The 21,560-nt window shown below is 39.7% G+C and overlaps 2 protein-coding genes across 2 annotated transcripts in view; both read left to right on the top strand.

The window, feature by feature from the left end:
• LOC108280064 (leucine-rich repeat-containing G-protein coupled receptor 5) overlaps positions 1 to 3,609 on the top strand; it is a 32,602-nt gene extending 28,993 nt beyond the window's left edge. Inside the window, exons 17-18 of the mRNA XM_017494819.3 lie at positions 69 to 152; positions 234 to 3,609. Coding sequence (XP_017350308.1) covers positions 69 to 152; positions 234 to 1,300 — 1,151 coding nt within the window. The 3' untranslated portion in view covers positions 1,301 to 3,609. The remainder of the gene's footprint in view (positions 1 to 68; positions 153 to 233) is intronic.
• Positions 3,610 to 8,437: 4,828 nt separating this feature from the next.
• On the top strand, positions 8,438 to 17,886 carry tmem19 (transmembrane protein 19). The gene is given in 7 exon segments (NM_001200693.1): positions 8,438 to 8,567; positions 11,823 to 11,983; positions 12,118 to 12,231; positions 14,313 to 14,450; positions 15,013 to 15,267; positions 17,177 to 17,386; positions 17,513 to 17,886. Coding segments are annotated over 6 exon segments (969 nt in total). The 5' UTR covers positions 8,438 to 8,567; positions 11,823 to 11,895; the 3' UTR covers positions 17,677 to 17,886.
• The last annotated feature ends 3,674 nt before the right edge of the window (positions 17,887 to 21,560 follow it).

Here is a 21,560-nt window from a genome sequence, read left to right as displayed (position 1 = left end):
TGTTTTTTTTAAGTAAGAAAGTAAAGGCTGATTGGATGACATTATTTTTTTCTTTCTTTCGCTAAAAGGAGACCATGAATTTGAGGATCTTTTCCCAGACCCTGAAGATGACACTGTGTCACACCACTCAGTCCAGTGCTCCCCACCACCAGGTAATAGAACAACACCTCATCACAATTGCTTTTCTTACTTCCGTTTTCATCTAAATGTTTTGTTTGTTTCTTTGTATCCAGGCCCGTTCCAGCCGTGTCTTTATCTTTTTGAGAGCTGGCTCGTCCGCTGCGGAGTTTGGATCATTGCCGTCATGTCCCTGGTTGGTAACGCTATGGTCATGGTGTCCATCTTTCTTTCGCCAACGTTTTTGTCTCCCGTGAAGCTGCTGGTGGGCTTGCTGGCGCTGGTCAACAGCTTGACAGGACTATGCAGTGGAGTTATGGCTCTTGTAGATGCCCTCACCTTTGGTAGCTTTGCTATGTACGGCGCTAACTGGGAAAGCAGTACAAGCTGTAAGCTCACCGGCTTCGTGTCGGTTTTTGCGTCAGAAACAAGCGTTTTCCTCTTGACCGTGGCTGCTGTGGAAAGAAGCTTTTCTGTGCATAACGGCAAAGCAGCATTGGATTGTAGTGCATCAAAAGCCATGGTTAAGCTAGCAGTGCCACTTTGCTTCATCTTGGGATTGGCTGTAACATCAGTACCTCTACTACACCTTGGTGAGTACGGCATATCATCGCTCTGCCTTCCTCTTCCTCTCGGAGAACATTCTGGCTTAGGCTTGATGGTGGTTCAAGTGCTGGTCAACTCTCTGTGCTACCTCGTCATGACCATCACCTACACGTGTCTGTACTGCAGCTTAGAGAAAGGGGAACATGACAAGCTCTGGGACTGCTCCATGATCCGTCATGTGGCCTGGCTTCTTTTCGCGAATTGTGTCCTCTACTTCCCTGTAGCATTCCTGTCATTTTCTGGCTTGCTGAAAATCTCCGCCGTAGGCCCGGATGTGGTCAAATCAGTGCTTCTGGTGGTTGTACCCTTACCTGCATGCCTTAACCCCTTGCTTTATGTGCTCTTCAACCCCCATTTTAAAGAGGACCTGGGACTCCTGGTCAGACACACTCGGGTGACGCTGCTGAGAAACCAGCACCTGAGCCTGGCCTCACTCAACTCAGACGATGCCGAAAAGCAGTCCTGTGACTCCACACAAGCTTTGGTCTCTTTCACCAGTTTAAACAAACAACCAACATGTTTGGCACAGAATAGCAAGCCCCATCATCTCGCCATGCACTGTGTGTGTACGTCTTAAAGTTTTCGACTTTCTTTAATTAATGATTTTCCACACAGCCCAGTGCATAAAAGAAACCCAGTCGACGTGACATGGGTTAGTGTGAAAGCATAAACGTGTGCATTATTTCAACTGCACATAGACAAGCCTTCAGTAAGACTGCGTGTGTGTTGGTTGAGTGTACATGAGGAGAATACTGATGTCTTATGCTTTGTCCAGACTTGGTGGCAGGGTCTTAACCTGCATTTAACTCTCAAATGGTACTTTTAGCTGCCAAGTGTCCTGCATACAAAGGAGAAGCCTAACAGCTGTAATATTGTTGCTCAAGATATTTGTTTTACTTTTTTTGTGGGTTGCATTTCCATATTTCGTGGACAAATTTGTCTGTAAATTCTCAGAAGTTTTTTTTTTGCTCATTTTTATGTCTCTCTCCCTGTATGCACAATACATTGTAAATGGGTCTTTCTATCTCAAGTGTTCCAATGCAGGTTGCTCGATTGTTTTTAATTTTCCTCATTGTTTTTTTGAGTGATTACCTCTATGTATTGGCATCACCATTCATTTTTAATTTCTTTTTTACTTGGTTTAACTACGTCAGCAATTTTTGTCATGGCACACAACAAATTTTGGTTATACAGCTGTTTACGGAAACCAGAATATCTCGGCTTCAGATGGTCCTAGGTCCTTGGAGCAAAAACTGATCTCTAGTCTCAGTCTTAAATTTTTTAGGGGTACCTAGGCAAGCACAGTGTGCATGCAGAACATTTCAGGTTTAAGAAGTCTCTTATTATTTTTTATTTTTATATAGGAGCGAGGAAGTGCAATTTTTAAAAAAAATTCCCCTCACTTTCAGGTTGAATATTTCTGATGGGGGACCAGATACGAACATGAAATTCTCACAGAAATAAGTCCTCTATTCAAGGTAAACTCTGCAGGACAGTTGACCTTGAGGGCCAGATTTGTAAAACCAGCCTGATCTATCATGTTGGTACAGGTGTGCAGTTGGTATGCGTGAATAGTAGTGTGATAATGTAGTTAAACCAAGTAAAAAAATAAATAAATAAATAAATAAATAACCTGGTGGTTTTGCAATGCCAATACATCTAGGTAATCACTCAAATTTATTTTGGAAAAATTTAAAACAGTTAAGCAAACAACTTTGGAATTATTGGACCACTTCAGATGGAATGACTGAAATAAATGGAAATGTTTTGGCAAAACTTCATAAGACAGTTACGTTACATAACATTGTACGATTTTAGTGATATTGAAGATGCCATCTCAATGTGTGATATTTAATGTTTTATTTTTTGACCTATGCAATGGTTAAAGTATTAAACATTTAACTAAATGTGACGATAATGCTTCACTCTTGATAGACAAGGCAGTTCGAATATAACATTCAGCCAGCTACTTACACTTGAAAGGATGTATAGAGTACACAGTGTTGTGTAGATCTTCAGTTGCATGGTAATGTTACATTCTTACTGTTGAATGTGTAATTGCATGAAACATTTCAGATAATCAATGAAGTTTTAAGTAACTTTTAATTGTTATAACACTTGTTATAGTGCATTCGATCTTTAATAGCACTTGTTTAGTACTTGACATCCCCGTTCATAATTAGATTAATGCATTCATAATACATCGTCCTGCTTTATATGTATAAATGTAACATTAAATGTAGAAATATTCATAGCAAGGCTTAAATATGAACCAATTTGCTAGTTTATAAAGGCATTGGATCCATAGATTGCTACATGGATATCTGTGTTATATTATATATTGTATTGTTAAAACATCATTTTAATTTCGATTTAAACATCGACATGTTGAGCATTTCTAGTTATGACAAAGTAGTACATAACGCAACATGATTTGGTGTCATTATGTAGTTAAAGTATCACTCTTTAACATTTAATATGACCAATCGGTGAAATGCTTCCAGGTTGCAACTAGTAAATATAAAATATAACATAAAAGGAACAACTAGGAAACAGAAAAGAAACCACTCAATGAACATTACAGTAGGTGTTTAAGCTGATCCAAATATATGCACATTCACACATATTTTCTAATATACCGAGCAGAACCTTTGTATGAATCAATTGCGAAAGATAAATGAAAAAAAAAAAAAATGTAGAGATAGGAATGATGTGATAATGATGTGTTGCGTAAAGAAAGAGCTGTGGATTTGAGTTATATTAGCAGCTATTCTTTACCACTGAAGTGTACATTCTCATGTCTGTATATAGAATGTCTTTTTTTATACCTTGGATATATCATGTGATTTGTATTAAAGACATTTTAAAAGAAATAAATAAATGATGGCTTTGGTGTGCACATGAAAAAGTGAAAAAGTGTTCAGGGTGCAAGAAGAAAATAGATAGAAAGAAGATATTAGGAACTCCCAAAATGTTGTAATAATGTTTGCAGCTCAATTGAAAGAAACATTTTAATCCAGAATGCAGGGTGAAGAAACGACTAAAATGTGGTGAACAAATGTAGCTTACAGGACACAGGGTTAAGGGAAACATTGTCTATACAGAAATGCAATAGGAAGTAAACCAATAGTGCTTACTGTAAGAGGAAGCAACTGTGGGTGATGATTAAAAACCTGCTTCATACCTGATTCATTTATTTATATTTATCTTCAATAAGTATTTTATCCTGATCAGGGTTATGGTGGATCTGGACCCTATCCTGGGAATCCTAAGAGCGAGGTGGGGACACACCCTTGATGGGACATCAGAACACTCACATACGATGGTTCGAGCAGCCAGGAAAGATATATATATATATATATATATATATATATATATATATATATATATATATATATATATATATATATATATATACACAGTATCTTAGTAAAGTGAGTACACCCTTCATATTTTTGTAAATATTTGATTATATCTTTTCATGTGACAACACTGAAGAAATGACACTTTGCTACAATGTAAAGTAGTGAGTGTACAGCTTGTGTAACAGTGTAAATTTGCTGTCCCCTCAAAATAACTCAACACACAGCCATTAATGTCTAAACCACTGGCAAGAAAAGTGAGTACACCCCTAAGTGAAAATGTCCAAATTGGGCCCAATTAGCCATTTTCCCTCCCTGGTGTCATGTGACTTTTTAGTGTAACAAGGTCTCAGGTGTGAATGGGGAGCAGGTGTGTTAAATTTGTTGTCATCGCTCTCACACTCCATCATACTGGTCACTGGAAGTTTAACATGGCACCTCATGGCAAAGAACTCTCTGAGGATCTGAAAAAAAGAATTGTTGCTCTACATAAAGATGGCGTAGGCTATAAGAAGATTGCCAAGACCCTGACACTGAGGTGTAGCACGGTGGCCAAGACCATACAGCGGTTTAACAGGACAGGTTCCACTCAGAACAGGCCTCGCCATGGTCGACCAAAGACGTTGAGTGCACTTGCTCAGCGTCATATCCAGAGATTGTCTTTGGGAAATAGATGTATGAGTGCTGCCAGCATCGCTGCAGAGGTTGAAAGGGGGTGGGGGGGTCAGCCTGTCAGTGCTCAGACCATACACAGCATATGTAGCACACTGCATCAAATTGGTCTGCATGGCTGTCATCCCAGAAGGAAGCCTCTTCTAAAGATGATGCACAAGAAAGCCCGCAAACAGTTTGCTGAAGACAAGCAGACTAAGGACATGGATTACTGGAACCATGTCCTGTGGTCTGATGAGACCAAGATAAACTTATTTGGTTCAGATGGTGTCAAGCGTGTGTGATGGCAACCAGGTGAGGAGTACAAAGACAAGTGTGTCTTGCCTACAGTCAAGCATGGTGAGTGTCATGGTCTGGGGCTGCATGAGTGCTGCTGGCACTGGGGAGCTACAGTTCATTGAGGGAACCACAAATGCCAACATGTACTGTGTCATACTGAAGCAGAGCATGATCCCCTCCCTTCGGAGACTGGGCCGCAGGGCAGTATTCCAGCATTATAACGACCCCAAACACACCTCCACGACAACCACTGCCTTGCTAAAGAAGCTGAGGGTGAAGGTGATGGACTAATCCCTATTGAGCATCTGTGGGGCATCCTCAAACGGAAGGTGGATGAGCACAAGGTCTCTAACATCCACCAGCTCCGTGATGTCGTCATGGAGGAGTGGAAGAGGACTCCAGTGGCAACCTGTGAAGCTCTGTTGAACTCCATGCCCAAGAGGGTTAAGGCAGTGCTGGAAAATAATGGTGGCCACACAAAATATTGACACTTTGGGCCCAATTTGGACATTTTCCCTTAGGGGTGTACTCACTTTTGTTGCCAGCGGTTTAGACATTAATGGCTGTGTGTTGAGTTATTTTGAGGGGACAGCAAATTTACACTGTTACACAAGCTGTACACTCACTGCTTTACATTGTAGCGAAGTGTCATTTCTTCATTGTTGTCACATGAAAAGATATAATCAAATATTTACAAAAATGTGAGGGGTGTGCTCACTTTTGTGAGATACTGTATATAGATAGATAGATAGATAGATAGATAGATAGATAGATAGATAGACAGACAGACAGACAGACAGACAGACAGACTGACTTTATTCATCCCAGAGCGACATTCACCTGCTACAGCAGCACAAACAGTTAGAAGTATACTAAGAGTGATTTAACATTAAGAACAAAATAAGAATACGTGTGGAAAAAGGGGAAAAACAATAACAACAAAAAGAACAAAAAGAAGAATACAGTGTCAGAGTGTGATGTGGTAGTGTAGTAGATTGTCAACAGTGTAGATACAGCAGCAGATTTGAGTGGAATTAAAGTGGCAGTGCAGGGAAAACATTGTCAACAGTGTAAACATTGTAAACCATGTGAAAAACATTGAAGTAAAGTAGCGGTGCATATACATATGGATATGGATAATGGATGGTGGTAGTTTCACTATCATCCAATCCTTTATCCTTATCCTTTGATTGGCTCAGTGCAAAGAGTGTCCCAGTACAGTGATGAGTTGTTGTACAGTGTTATCTCAATTATTACAAACTACCTCCTGTACCGTTCATTTCTACAGCGGAGCTGAATGAGTCTCCTACTAAAGGAGCTCCGCTGTTTAACTAGTAGGTCATGGAGGGGATGCTGTTCATGGTGCAGAATGGCTGTGAGTTTGTTGTGTGTCCTCTTTTCTACCAAAATCCCAAAACTGTCCAGAGAACAGCCAAATTCCGAGCCAGCCTTCTTGATATTTTTTTTTTTTTTTTTTTGCATCTCCAGCTCTAATGCAGCCTCTCCAGCATACTACTGCAAAAAGAAAACTGCACTGCCTACCACAGACTGGTAGAAGATCTCTAACATCTTGCTGCAAACATTAAAGGACCTGAGTTTCCACAGAAAAACAAGATTCTGCTCATCACTTTCTTGTACACAGATTCTGAGTTGACCTCCCAGTCCAGTTGTTGAAATTCAGACCCAGGTATCTGTAGGTGTCAACCAGCTCAACTTCCTGAACCTTAATGGTAATGGGGCTGGTTGTGGTCCTCTTCCTACTGTAGCCCAACACCATCTCCTTGGTCCTGGCTTCAATGAGGAGCAGAACATTTCTGAAGATGGCAGAGATCTGACCAATACTGAAAGTCTGTGGTGTACAGGGTGAGGAGAATGTGAGATAGAACAGTTCCCTGTGGTGCTTATATAAACACTATTTACAACCGTGGTGAGCAGAAAAGCATCTTGGTATGCACAAAACATCGAACCTTGAGGTGCAACACCAGAAAACCACATCAGGTTCCACTCCTGTCAGCCAAAAACAGGAATTTGAGGCTATCATGGGTACAGACCCAGTCAAACTGGACAGTTGAAGATTAAAAGAAGCAAAAATCAACTGGTGTTTTTCCAGCCTTGACACATTCAATGTTGCAATTTCATGACCCAATGCACCACCCCTGTGAAACAAACTGTGAAATAACAAAATAAATTCTATTCCACCAGTGCAGATTTATTTTCTGAACATAATCCATCTATTTAAATATTAGACTCATTATTCAAATATGTTCAAAAATACTTTAGCTACAGTATTTATTGGAACCAAAGAGCTTTTTATATAGCAAAGAGCTTTTTATATTTGTTTTGGAGTAGACTCAATTAAACCCATTCAATTCGAATGAGACAACACATCAATCAGGCTAATAATGAAGAACTCAATAATCTGTATCTTTGATAATAATAGGTTTCCACCACAGTAACAGTAAACAAACAAACACACAAATAAATAAATAAACTCAGACACCCTGGCTATGCTTCACAACCCCCTTCAGGTTCCGGGTCCCAGTTTGAGTAACCCTGTTTTACAGTATGATAAACCAGAGAAAGAAAGAAATGTTGTTTTGATAGACAGACAGACAGACAGACAGACAGACAGATAGATAGATAGATAGATAGATAGATAGACAGCTAGACATATATATATATATATATATATATATATATATATATATATATATATATATATATATATCGATAGATAGATAGATAGAGAGAGACTGATAGACAGACAGACAGATATATAGACAGACAGACAGACAGACAGATAGATAGATAGATAGATAGATAGATAGATAGACTGATAGACAGACAGACAGATATATAGATAGATAGACAGAAAAAAGAAACATTATGATGAAATGTTCCAAGCTGTACCCTGATTACTGTTATTGTTGACTCAGTGAGATCTCATCTCTTATTTATTTGTTTGTTTGCTTGTTTGTTTTTGTTTGTGTTTATCTAAAGTATTTATTTATTGTTGTTTATCATTAGTTTTATGGTTATTTTTTAATTACTGACATGTGTAGTTTATTATATTACGCAGCTTTTTTGCACTGCTGTCTTTTAATGTAATGTTTAATGATAATAATAATTATTATTATTGTTGTTGTTGTTGTTGTTGTTGTTATCGTCTTGTTTTATAATATTGTATTTTGTTACTCAAATTCTGTAACTCATAAATGTTCAGTGTAAGGAAGATAAATAAAACAGAGAGACATTCCCGAGTAGGAGTTCCGAGTTGATGAAGCGTTTTCTTTGTTTATTTCCAGGTCCTAGGTCCGGAATTACGAGTTTATTGAGCAGCTCTCAGACATTCCGGTAGGTGGCAGTAGCGTGTTACTGTAAGGACAGCACTAGAAGAAGAACATTACACTACATGGAGAGATGTGTGCTTTCAAATCGCTGAGGGTTTCGTGTTAGACCTATTTAATGAAAGTGTCTGGCTTTTAACATGGAACCAGCAGCACACCAACACCGCGGCTTCCTCTACTGCAGGTACACTTTCGGTGAACCATATTACAGCCGTCCCCAATCTAAACACTTGAGCTTACTGTCGCGTTTACCATTAAACCAGAGGATATGACGATACAGTATCGAAATCGTGATTAAAGACGTCAATACCTCTGCTTTAGCTCTTTAATCTGTCCATCTGAAACCGGAAGTACAGCACAGCGGTTATTGTGTTGTACAGTAGTTTGATGATTGAAGTTACAGTGTGTGTGTGTGTGTGTGTGTGTGTGTGTGTGTGTGTGTGTGTGTGTGTGTGTGTGAGTGATAGGGTATTGTGTCCTAATAAGTAAGTAAGGAATAAAACACATCATGGCTTGCTGTTATAGGAATATATTCAACGGTCAGGATAACAGAGTGAGTGTTTAGGTGTTTCTTTTTCACAGGAGAAAAAATAAATCCACATCACAGTGTTAAGCTGTTAATTTTTAAACATTTATTAAAAAAAAAAAAAAAAACGACACATCATACTTTTAACTGTTTATAGTTACAATTAATGTTGTGGAAAATCCACGAGACAAGTTAGTTCCTGTTCTCGCTATAACCCCTATAAACAGCCGTTCACTCATTATCCTATCTTTTGTTCACTGTGGAAGTTACTGAAGCAGGAAAAATCCCCACAGCTTGTCCTGTTACAGAGAAACTGAAACTGAGTCTGAACTTTAGATCGTTAAAGCGTTTAAGAGGAATTCAAGAAGTGAAACATGCTTTAAACGCATAGATTGGTCTTTCGTCGACGATCGGAAGGCATTAGGCTTTAATCAGAAGGTACAAGAGAGTGCAAATCCAAACACTGTCAGGGTTGGGTCCTTGAGCAAAACCCTGAACCCTCATTCTGGACCAACTGTAAGTCTCTTTGGTTAAACGCATCAGTGAAAAAGGGTCAAAGGAGTACTGGACTTAAGTCTGTATTTAGTGATGTCTAGCATGTATGGCCAAAAGTTTGTGCACACCTGGTCATCACACTCATATGTGCTTGGTGAACATCCAATTCCAGATTTTGCGCTCTGTTATAATAAGCTCCACTCTCCTGGGAAGGCTTTCCTCTAGATTTTGGAGCGTGACTGTGGGGATTTGTGGTCATTCAGCTACAAGAGTATTAGTGAGATCAGGTACTGAGGAGGTCTGGGGTGCAGTCAGTGTTCAGTGGGGTTGAGGTCAGGGATCTGTGCAGGACACTTGAGTTTTTCCACTCCAACTTTGGTGAACCACGTATTCATGGAGCTCGCTTTGTGTACAGGGACATTGTGATGCTGGAATAGGTTTGGGCGTCTTAGTTCCAGTGAAGGGAAACTGTAATGCTACAGCATAAAAAGACATGATATACAATTGTGTTCTTCCACCTTTGTGGCAACAGTTTGGGTGTGATGGTCAGGTGTCCACATACTTTTGGCTGTATAGTGTATAAAGTGCTGTGAAAAAGTATTTGCTGATTTCTTCTGTTTTGTATATATCGCATACTAAATAGTTTCAGAAATTTAAACAAAATCTAAGATAAAACAAGGGCAAACTGCGTAAACACAAAATACATTTTTTGAATGATAATTTTGTTATTTATTGAAGAAAATAAAGTTCTCCAATACAAACCAGGCCTGTGTGAAAATGTATTTGCCCCCGTAGTTATGATTCCCCAAATCTATGAATCTGCATTGATAATGGGGTTCAGCTGGACTAGACACAACCAGACCTGATTACTGCAAACCCTGTTCAATCACATCAACACTTACATAGAACTTTTTCAACATGAAGTTGGTTAAAAGGTCTTACCCAGTAATGCACTATGCCAAAGTTGAAAGAAATTCCAGAAATAATGAGGGAGAAGGTGATTGAAATACATCAGTCTGGGAAGGGTTACAAAGATATTTCAAAGGCTCTGGGACTCGAAAGAACCACAGTGAGAGCCGTTATCTCCAAATGGAAAAAAACTCCACAGTAGTGAACCTTTCCAGAAGTGCCCGACCTTCCAAAATTCCTCTAAGAGCACAGCAATGATTCATCCAGGAAGTGACAAAAGAGCCAAGGATAACATCAAAGGAACTACAGGCCTTTCTTGTATCAGTAAAGGTCACTGTTCATGACTCCACTATCAGAAAGACACTGGGCAAATATGCATCCATGGAAGAGTGGTGAGACCACTGCTAACCCAGAAGAACATTAAAGCTCATCTGAATTTTTTTCAAAACACACCTTGATGATCCTCAAACCTTTTGGGAGAACGTTCTGTGGACTGATGAGTCGAAAGTGGAACTGTTTGGAAGACAGGGATCCCGTTACATCTGGCTTAAACCAAACACAGCCTTCCACAAAAGGACCTCATACCTACAGTCAAGCATGGTGGTGGAAGTGTGATGGTGTGGGGATGCTTTACTGCTTCAGAGCCTGGGACAACTGAATAATGATAATTGAGGGAAACATGAATTCTGCTCTCTACCAGAAAATCCTAAAGGAGAATGTCCGGTCTTCAGTCTGTAAATTGAAACTCAAGTGCAACTGAAGTATGCAGCAAAACAATGATCCAAAGCTTAAGAGTAAGTCCTAGTTCTAGAAGTAAGTGAAAGACTGATCTCCAGTTATCGGAAGCGTTTGGTTGCAGTTATTGCTGCTAATGGTGGCACAACCAGATTTTAAGTTTAAGGGGGCACTTAGTTTTTCACATTGATGATAGGTGTTGGTTAACTTTTTTTTTGCTTCAATAAAAAAACAAAAACTGTATTGTGTGTTTACTCAGGTTGCCTTTGTTTTATGTTGTATTTCATTTGAATATCTAAAACTATTTAGTATGAGATATACACAAAAACAGAAGAAATCAGGATCTCTAAATCTCTAAATTGTCCATAGTGTGTGAGTGTGTTATTGTTGACACCCCGTCCAGGATGTCCTCTGCCTTGTGCCCTTGTTCCTTGGGAAAGGCTCCAGGCTCCCCGTGACCCTGAGTAGGATAAGCAGGTTGGAAAATGGATGGGAGGATGGTTATCATGATACGCACCATATCTCAGCAAAGTACATTGATATTATGTCATGATGTCATCCAATCCTAATTGTGTTCTATGTTATCTACTACATCTTGCCTTCTCAGTCTCAGAAGTGACAGTCACACAGCTGGAGAGTTTTTGCGTCTTCTGATTCTGTTTAATTGTTCTTGGGTTAGCTTATATTCACTTAAAAACAAGCCGATAGCAGTGCGGTCCAATTGTGGGTAACTCATTGTCTGCGTTAATTCAGATATTTTGTATCATTCTCTAGCGCTTCGTAGCTGCACCTCTCAACAGGAGTAACACGTTTTGTGGATGATCAACTGCTAAAGAAGGGTGTCAAAATGATGACTGATCTCATAGTGTTGTGTTTCACGTTGGCCATCTCCTTGTCCTTCTGGATCATATCGATAGCCATCAGCACTTACGCTGGTGAGCGCATATTTTCACACACTTCTGACTTTTATGTACTCATGAGCACAGTTTAACAGTTCAGCATTCACGTACTGATATTGACAGTGTGGTTCGGTTCTCTAAAGGTGTTTTTTTTGTTGTTGTTTTTGCAGGTACATTGCAGCCTGTATCTCCATGGCGATGGCTGTTCTCAGTTCTGGTCCCGCTTATTATCACATCTCGTGCTTTGAAGAATAAGAGTCTCGATTTTGGTGGTTGTTTGGGAGGTAAGGCATATAGTTAAGAGCATTTAACAGCAGGCCGTCTTGAGGCAGGACAACTACGGAGATAGTCCAGAGCTACAGTGATGCGTTTTCATATAGTTTGGAACCACTCAGGAAATGTCACACTTTCGATGACAACTAGTACTTTTATTCATTGCGAAATGAATAGAAAATCTAGTCAAGACATTGTCAAGGTTAGAAGTAATGATTTCTGCTTGAAATAACAATTTAGTGCTTCAGACTTTGCTTTAATCAAAGAATTACAGCCTTGCAGACCTTTTGGCATTCTAGCTGTCAGTTTGTTGAGGTAATCTGCATTAATTTTACCACATGCTTCCTGAAGCACATCCTACATGTTGGATTAGCTTGGATTATCTGCTCCTACAACAGCACAGTAGGGTTGCGCCAGCCAGTCCATTACAGACAGAACTCCAGCTAACTGCTTCTTCTGTAAATAGGTTTAGCAGAATTTTGAGCAGCACTTTGGCTCATGGTCCTGTTGTAAAATGAAATTAGCTCCAATCCAGCGTCTCCGTCCACAGGGTATGGTATGGCATGGCATTGCAAAATGGAGTAATACTGCAGCCTTCCTTGTTCAAGATTCCTTTCGCCCTGTACAAATTTCCCACTCCATCAGCACCAAAGCACCCCCAGACCATCACATTACCTCCACCATGCTTCCCAGATGGTGTCAAGCTCTCCTCCTGTAACTTTTCATTAGTTCGTCTCTATGATCCATTTGCGCACTTGCTTGCCAAATTGTAATGATTTCATGCACAGCAACGTTAAACAGACTGACAAACTCCGTTTCGATTGGAACATTCCTGCCGTCTTCATGATTGCTGTCATGATCTTTGTCTCAAATCAAAAACCGTCACCGTACATTCAAGAATATTTACTAATCTGGAAAATCCAGAAGACTAGTACTCAAAACAGACCTTCCGGTAGGTTTTAGAGTTTTTCAAAATTCAAACACTGACTGTAATAGGAAAACTCTTTTCTAGTGTTAGTACTCTATAATAGAATAGTACAGTATGTAAAGTATGTGATTTGAGGCACGACACAGTGCCTCCATATGGTGCGTCCACTGTTTATGTTGGTGTTGCACCATACGCACCCATCGCGCTCATTTCTGAGGTCATTCACAAGTGACACGCCAAACGACCGCAGGTTACGCGCGGTGGCCGTCTTGCGTACACGAACGTGTAGTTAACAGCAAGTGTAAATCAGCCTCAAAGAGACTCACTTGTATGAAAACCAGTTCATATGCACAACTCGTATAATTATTGATGAGCTGCTGCAAATTTCTATTAAGATGATGCTGTAAAGTCACTTATTTATTTGAATGCCACACAAATGATGAAAACACAGTTGTTTCATATTAACGAGTTGAAAGTAAAGCAAATCAAAAGAAGTCCATGAATTGAGACAAATAAGACTAGCTATTCAATTAGGACAAAAGAAATGACACACAGGAGCCTGTGTGTATGGTAGCCGACGCACTGCGACGGATGAGCTGCATTACTATTAGATTTGACACACACTGCTCTGTTTAGTTGTCATTTTGTCAATTTGAGCTCTCTGTGAGCTTTGCCTTTTATGGAATTTTGTTGGCATCAATAAATGCGACTCAGCAGTGCCACGAACACGCTCTGATTCAGCGTTACTGAAACGGACTTAACGTTGTTTATCTCTTTAAATGATTCGATATTTTTATGTTTCATCCTCTGTAGTACATCGGGTATTCAGTCTGCATTCACCTGTTGAACAGGGTACAATTACAGCATCTGTCTCGCTTCTGAGGTCATCCGGAGGAAAGTGTGAACTGTTGTTCTGCCACATCCTGTCGAGAGTTCACCATCATCATTGTGCAGACAAAACTAAACGTTTACTCTTATATGAAAGGGTTTATCAGCCTCTACTATATATATATATATATATATACACACACACACACACACACACACACACACACACACACACACACACACAAAGTTTCCGAGCGAAGACAGGAGATTTATTCTAAGCATGAGTGCGTTTCTGTTTAAGCCCTTGCTTTATTTTGTGATATCTGTGTGCTGCAGCGTTGCTGGTTGGTTTTATTCTCACCTTGGCCAACATGAGCTTCCTGGCAGCTTTGTTTGCATTCTTCATCACCTCTAGCAAACTGACACGATGGAAGGGTGCGGTCAAGAAACACATCGACTCGGAATACAAAGAAGGTGAACGTTCTGTTTATTCCTTCCAGTATGATGCCGATGTTTATTCCATGATGTTTATCACGGGAATTTTCACCTTCTTTACACACTATTAAGAAATGGTGCAGGATCTGTTGGAGATGTTGGTCCTAAGCAGTTGGTCCCCATGTCAAGGACAGCTTAAACCTAAATTTTTAGCTTAAAAACACACACATACACAAAAATAAGATTATTGTCAGATGCACAACCATTAGATGCTTCGTGATGCCTCATTAAGCACTCAGTTCTGTTAATGAAGCTTGTTATATAATGAAGCTTCTAAGTACAATTCCGACAAAGTGAGTTTCGTCAACTCACTTGGTGTAGGAAATGTTTTGTGTTCTGCTATCAATGCCAACATTACGAATTCATCAAATTAAGGGGGAAACTAGACCCCATGTAGATGGGAAGAGATGTTTGGTTTCTTCTTGCCTGTGAATTGCTGGGACCAGGCACCAGTCTTACAGTAGATTAAGTCAATAAATAGCTTAAAAGAAAAACACGACCTGATTGTGGTCACATTTTAATATTTGAACTTGTTCTGCAGGTGGGCAGAGGAACTGGATACAGGTGTTCTGTAACGGAGGTGTGCCGACAGAACTAGCTTTGCTTTACATGATAGAAGTTGGTCCAGGTGAGATGCCTGTAGATTTCACGATGCAGTACTCCGCATCGTGGATGTGCTTGTCACTCCTGGGAGCGTTGGCCTGCAGTACGGGTGACACTTGGGCTTCAGAAGTAGGGCCTGTTCTCAGTAAGAGCCAACCCAGGCTCATTACTACATGGGCGGAAGTCCCAGCAGGTGAGGAAAGAGCCCTTGCAATAACGTGTTACACATGGGAATTTCCAGTGGACAGTTTATGAGCTGCATGCTATCCTCAAATATGATTTGGGTGCTGGACATTCCTCAGCACAGCGCTATGGCACTAGCGTGAAGTATAAAGTGCAGCAGTGGTTCTGGTCATAAATAGAACACTAATTAAGACGAATAATGAGTCTCTAGCTGTATAACAACAAACAAAAAAACACACTACGCAAAGATACTACGCCTGCTGCAGTCATGCCTGTGCTACACACACTGCTGTGCTGGGAAAGATCCTCCAGTTAAATATTAACTCATCACCGAAGGTACTGCGCTGGATGAGGTGTAGTTGGCTGACAAATTGTGTACAGCAATGGATGAGCTGTACACTCAGTCACTCAATGTAGAGACAAGCTAATTAAGCACTCGTCAGATGCTTTTATCCAAAAATGATTTACAAATGCGACTATGAGATCCAATCATATAGTTGAGAGTTAAGAGCCTTACTCACAGTGAAGATTTCTTGTCAATAATTAATGGCAGGAAAACAAGCGTTTCCTCCATTTCAGTTTTAAGCAGCGGTCACAAATACTCAGCAGGGGGGTGAATGTTAAGGTGGTTCTATAGAAATGTTTGGAGTAAACTGTAAAACAAGCATTAATAATACATTTTCCGATATAATGCTTTTATCTATGCGGTTGTCTAATGTATGTAGCCAAATGTAGATGGACGCTTGACCATCACACCCATGTGTGCTTCTTCCCCAAACTGTTGCCACAAAGTTGGAAGCACAGAATTGTATATGATATCTTTGTATGCTGTAACGTTACAATTTCCTTTCACTGGAACTAAGAGACTCAAACATGTTCCAGCATCACAATGTCCCTGTACACAAAGCGAGCTCAATGAAGACATGGTTCATGAAGGTTGGAGTGGAAGATCTCGAGTGTCCTGCACAGAGCCACTGAACACCTTTGGGATGAACTGGAACACCGACTGCACCCCAGACCTCCTCAGTACCTGATCTCACTAATACTCTTGTAGCAGAAAGATCACAAATCCCCACAGCCATGCTCCAAAATCTAGTGGAAAGCCTTCCCAGAAGACTGGAGCTTATTATATCAGCAAACACATGGGGACTACATCTTGAATGAATATGTGCTTCACCAATCACATTAGGATTGAAGTTCAGATGTCCACAAACTTTTGGTCATATAGTGTGGAAAGCCTTCCCAGAAAAATAGAACGTATTCAAACAGCAAGGGAGGCAGAGGGGACTAAATCTAGAATGGAGTGTTCATCTAGCACATGTACAAACTTGGCCACATTGTGTATTTCAGTGGCGTCCCTAATAAATATGGTAAACTGATGTCAAGTATATACTTGTCTAATGTTAGCTATGTCGAACAAAGAGTCTTTGATATGAATGAATTCAAAACGTTGCTCATTTGACAGAAAGCGAGGACGTACCGCAGGTCCAGTCGAGAGCATGTGAGATTGACAGGGAAGTGGGTGGAGCTTCCAGGAAGTGCCAGTTGATATCAGAGCGCTCAAAACACCTGCGCAAATAATTCCACATTAATATGTAAACTAGCTTGTCTTCCATTTTATTGAGGAGAAAAAGACTGCTCTTTTGGCGTATATTTGAGTTGAGTTCTAATTCATTAATTGTGTACTGCGATGTTAAATTATGGAGCTACGCTAAATCCGTAAAGTTTGGCAGGTCTGGGAATAGAATCGAGGTAAACATTGCTGGATATCGTGGCAGTGTGATATTGTGTAGAGATGATTAAATCAGGCCAGTAGACTTCCAGTGCGTCATAACTGTACTATTTCTTCTCAGTTGCACGTCTTTCCATTATTTCAGAATCAGAAATAAGTGTGCTTTGTTTTGTAATCTCCAACACAGGTACCAATGGAGGAGTGACCATTGTTGGTCTTTTAGCGAGCTTTCTCGGTGGAGCCACTGTGGGCACGGCTTACTTCATTTCTCAGCTCCTGCTGGTTAGCGATCTGCATATGGCAGCCCCTCAGTGGCCTATCGTTGCGTACGGCGCTGTGGCGGGCTTGCTCGGCTCGTTGCTTGACTCTTTGCTGGGCGCAGTCATGCAATATTCAGGTAAATGTCATGCAGCTAAATTCCACCAGAATTACACGCAAATCATCTTGTTTGAGCTACTAACTCCTTAACGTCACATCAGCTGTAGCGTTCAACATTATTATTTGTGTTTTTCTCTCCATCAAGGCTATGACGAAAGCACTGGGAAGGTCGTCAACTTTGAGTCGCCAAAAGTGAAGTGGATATGTGGGAAACCCATTTTGGATAACAATGGAGTAAACCTTTTCTCCTCAATCCTCATAGCTCTGATCCTGCCAGGAGTTGCATGGGGCGTCTGGCCCGTGCGCTGATCCTGTGACAACTGCAGTAGGATTCGCAACAAATATGCTTGCAAGTCAGCTAGATGTCTCTAGAATGTACGTGTTTAATTTGGGATCCTATGGACCTGACCTGGAGATATAATGTTTAGATTAAAATTCATCATTTGGTGTGATTTACTGTGAATATTCAGTGTTGTTACTGTTTTAGTGATTCTTATTAAAGATTTTTTTTTTCAAAAAGACATGTTCTGTGCACGGCGAAGCTCTTCAGTTATAAATTTCTTTGTCGAATATAGCGCTGGGCGATACAAACAGAAATATCATATCGCGATTCTCAAAGACATTCCTACAACATGGTATACATCACAATAAATAGATCTGCTCGGAAAATAAAGCAGTGTTGAATTTACAATTTTTACTTACAAAGTCTTTATCATATCGACCGCTTCTAGTCAGTTCATAATTATTTAAAAACAATGTAAAAAAGAAAATGAAATTAAAAGGTATCTGGGTTACTGATTGGAAGGTCGGGGGTTCAAGCCCCAGCACTGCCAAGCTGCCGCTGTTGGGCCCTTGAGCAAAGCCCTTAACCCTCTCTGCTCCAGGGGTGCTGCATCATGGCCGACCCTGCGCTCTGACCCCAACTTCCTGACATGCTGAGGTATGCGAAGAAAACAATTTCACTGTTATCATTATCATATCGCCCAGCCCTAGTAAATATTGAGTTCTAGTGATTTTCTACAGCTTACCTTTCTTTAGCTTGAACCTGAACAACTCATTAATTTTACCACATCATGACCTAAATATACATTTCTGTATTAGGGAAATGTATTTGACAGTGTAAGATAATACTAAGCTCACACTGTGTTTAACCGCTAGTATGATTAGCAATCATTACAATGTATAACAGCATGAAGGTTTTGATTATATGTCAGATAATGAGCTGGAAAATCACGTCATTGCAAAGCAACTGTAAAACGTTTATAACTGTTACCCAACAGAGATAGGCAAACAAACGGATGACACAATCCAGGATTTTTGGGATTGCATTGCTCAGGTTCGAAATTTTACCAGCAAATGACCTGTAATAACCTTTTAAAGTTAATGTTTACAGCAGAAACGTGTATTTTCAACAGCAACAAGAACAAAAAAAAAGTCACCAAGGTTGTAGTTCTTTATTTGGCATGTGGGTTGGAAATATTTTTTTCAAAGTGAAGTCAAATTTACTATGACTGTGATTTAATATGAATATAAAATAAGACAAAGAGTTTCATTCATGCTTTGCACAAAGGATGCTAGTTTGTGAATTGTGTCATGACCCTTTGGTTCTACTTCCTCTTATGGGTTGTGGTAGCTATTTTGTACCCAATTCATGATGTGTTCGGAAAGCGGTGTGTGCACAACTGGTTAATCATTGATCAACTTTTCCATGTCTGCTGAGTGCTGAGCCCTCTTACAAGTAGATTCCCTGCATAAATAATGTTTAGAACTCACACTTTGAACTATGTAGACTAATCTATTGTTTAATGTGCTGCGCTTGACCTAAATTCTCAGCTAAAGTTCTTACCGTTGCCTTATTTTGGTCTGTTTATCGTGACTGAACTTAAAGATTTAAGGGTTTAGCCAATGTTTTGTAAATAGAGCAATTTGAAAGAATATGCTGTTGTAAAGATATTATAACATAATTTTACATAAACACTGGGATTTCATTTACTTATTGATTCCTGGTATTGAATGATGGGCTTTCTACTCTGCTTTACTATTATTAGGCTAGATTCATTTTTAATAGGTGGTTTAGTTGATTTAAATATGAGCAGGTTAAAAATATTTTTGCGCAAGATGAGCAGGTTTTAAATGGGCTTATTATCATTTCTGTTCAGTCATATGTTTAGCCCACATACCACTGCTATGCTAGACGTTTAGAGTATATGTACCGTATATAAAACATGCAAGACCCATGTGTAGGGGGGGAACCCTGAAACACAGACAACATTCACATCAATGATAGTAGCCAATTTCAATGAAATCTGCGGCAAGTTTACTACCATTTTCTTGTTTTTATTAATATTAGAACTAATCATTTATAAAACTAGTTTTATGCCACAACACTATTGAATTCTCGATTCTGAATAGTCAGATGGTGTTTAATGCAAGATAGATGCTAATAAAGGGATAAATAAACATGCATTAAACAACAAATAATTTATACTCATTAAACGTTCTATAAGGAGATGGGTTTGTTTTTTTTAACATTTGTGGACGGAGCCTCAGATGTCAGTAAGTTTTCTGTCAGGTCGGAGTGGAAGAACTCGAGTGTCCTGCACAGAACACCTTTGGGATGAACTGGAAGACCAAGTGCATCCCAGACCTCCTCAATACCTGATCTCACTAATACTCTTGTAGCTGAATGATCACAAATCCCCACAGGCACGCTCCAAAATCTAGTGGAAAGCCTTCCCAGAAGAGTGGAGATTATTATAACAGCAGAGGGGGACTAAATCTTGAATGAATTTGTTCTTCAAGAAGCATATACACTGTTCAGCCATAACATTAAAACCACCTGCCTAGTATTGTGTAGGTCCCCCTTGTGCTGCTAAATGAACTCCACAAGACCTCTGAAGGTGTGCTGTGGTATCTGTCACCAAGACGTTAGCAGCAGATCCTTTAAGTCCTGTAAATTGTGCGATGGGGCCTCCATGGATTGGACTTGTTTGTCTAGCACATCCCACAAGTGCTCAATCGGATTGAGATCTGGGGAATTTGGAGGCCAAGTCAACACCTTGAGCTCTTTGACATGTTCCTCAAACCATTCCTGAACAATTTTTGCAGTGTGGCAGGGCGCATTATCCTGCTGAAAGAGGCCACTGACATTAGGGAATACGGTTGCCATGAAGGGGTGTACAGAGTCTGCAACAATGTTTAGGTAGGTGGCACATGTCAAAGTAATATCCACATGAATGCCTGGATTTCCCAGCAGAACATTGCCCAGAGCATCACACTTCCTCCGCCAGCTTGCCTTCTTCCCTTAGTGCATCCTGGTGCCATCTCTTCCCCAGGTAAGCGACGCACATGCATCTGGCCGTCCACATGATGTTAAAAGAAAACATGATTCATCAGACCAGGCCATCTTCTTCCATTGCTCCAAGGTCCAGTTCTGATGCTCACATGCTCATTGTAGGTGTTTTCGGTTGTGGTCAGGGATCAGCATGGGCGCTCTGACCGGTCTGCAGCTCTTATAGAAAATATTTATGAAGCATAATCAATATGTTTAACTAACATTTGGATATGTTAATGAAGTAAACACCTTTTATATTTCTGATATTTAACCCTACAATGCATGAACCAAAAATACCTTCACGAATGCATAAAGGGCGTCAAAATGACCCGTACTGGATTGAATGGTTATATATATATATATATATATATATATATATATATATATATATATATATATATATATATATATCTTTTCACGTGACAACACTGAAGAAATGACACTTTGCTACAATGTAAAGTAGTGAGTGTACAGCTTGTGTAACAGTGTAAATTTGATGTCCCCTCAAAATAACTCAACACACAGCCATTACTGTCTAAACTGCCGGCAACAAAAGTAAGTACACCCCTAAGTGAAAATGTCCAAATTGGGCCCAAAGTGTCAATATTTTGTGAGGCCACCATTATTTTCCAGCACTGCCTTAACCCTCTTGGGCATGGAGTTCACCAGAGCTTCACAGGTTGCCACTGGAGTCCTCTTTCACTCCTCCATATATATATATATATATATATATATATATATATATATATATATATATATATATATATACACACACACATATATATATATATATATATATATATATATATATATATATATATATATATACATATACATATATATATACATAAACATATAT

Source organism: Ictalurus punctatus, chromosome 19, assembly GCF_001660625.3.
Source record: "Ictalurus punctatus breed USDA103 chromosome 19, Coco_2.0, whole genome shotgun sequence".
Lineage (NCBI taxonomy): Eukaryota > Metazoa > Chordata > Actinopteri > Siluriformes > Ictaluridae > Ictalurus > Ictalurus punctatus.
This window is presented reverse-complemented; position numbering and strand designations above follow the sequence as displayed.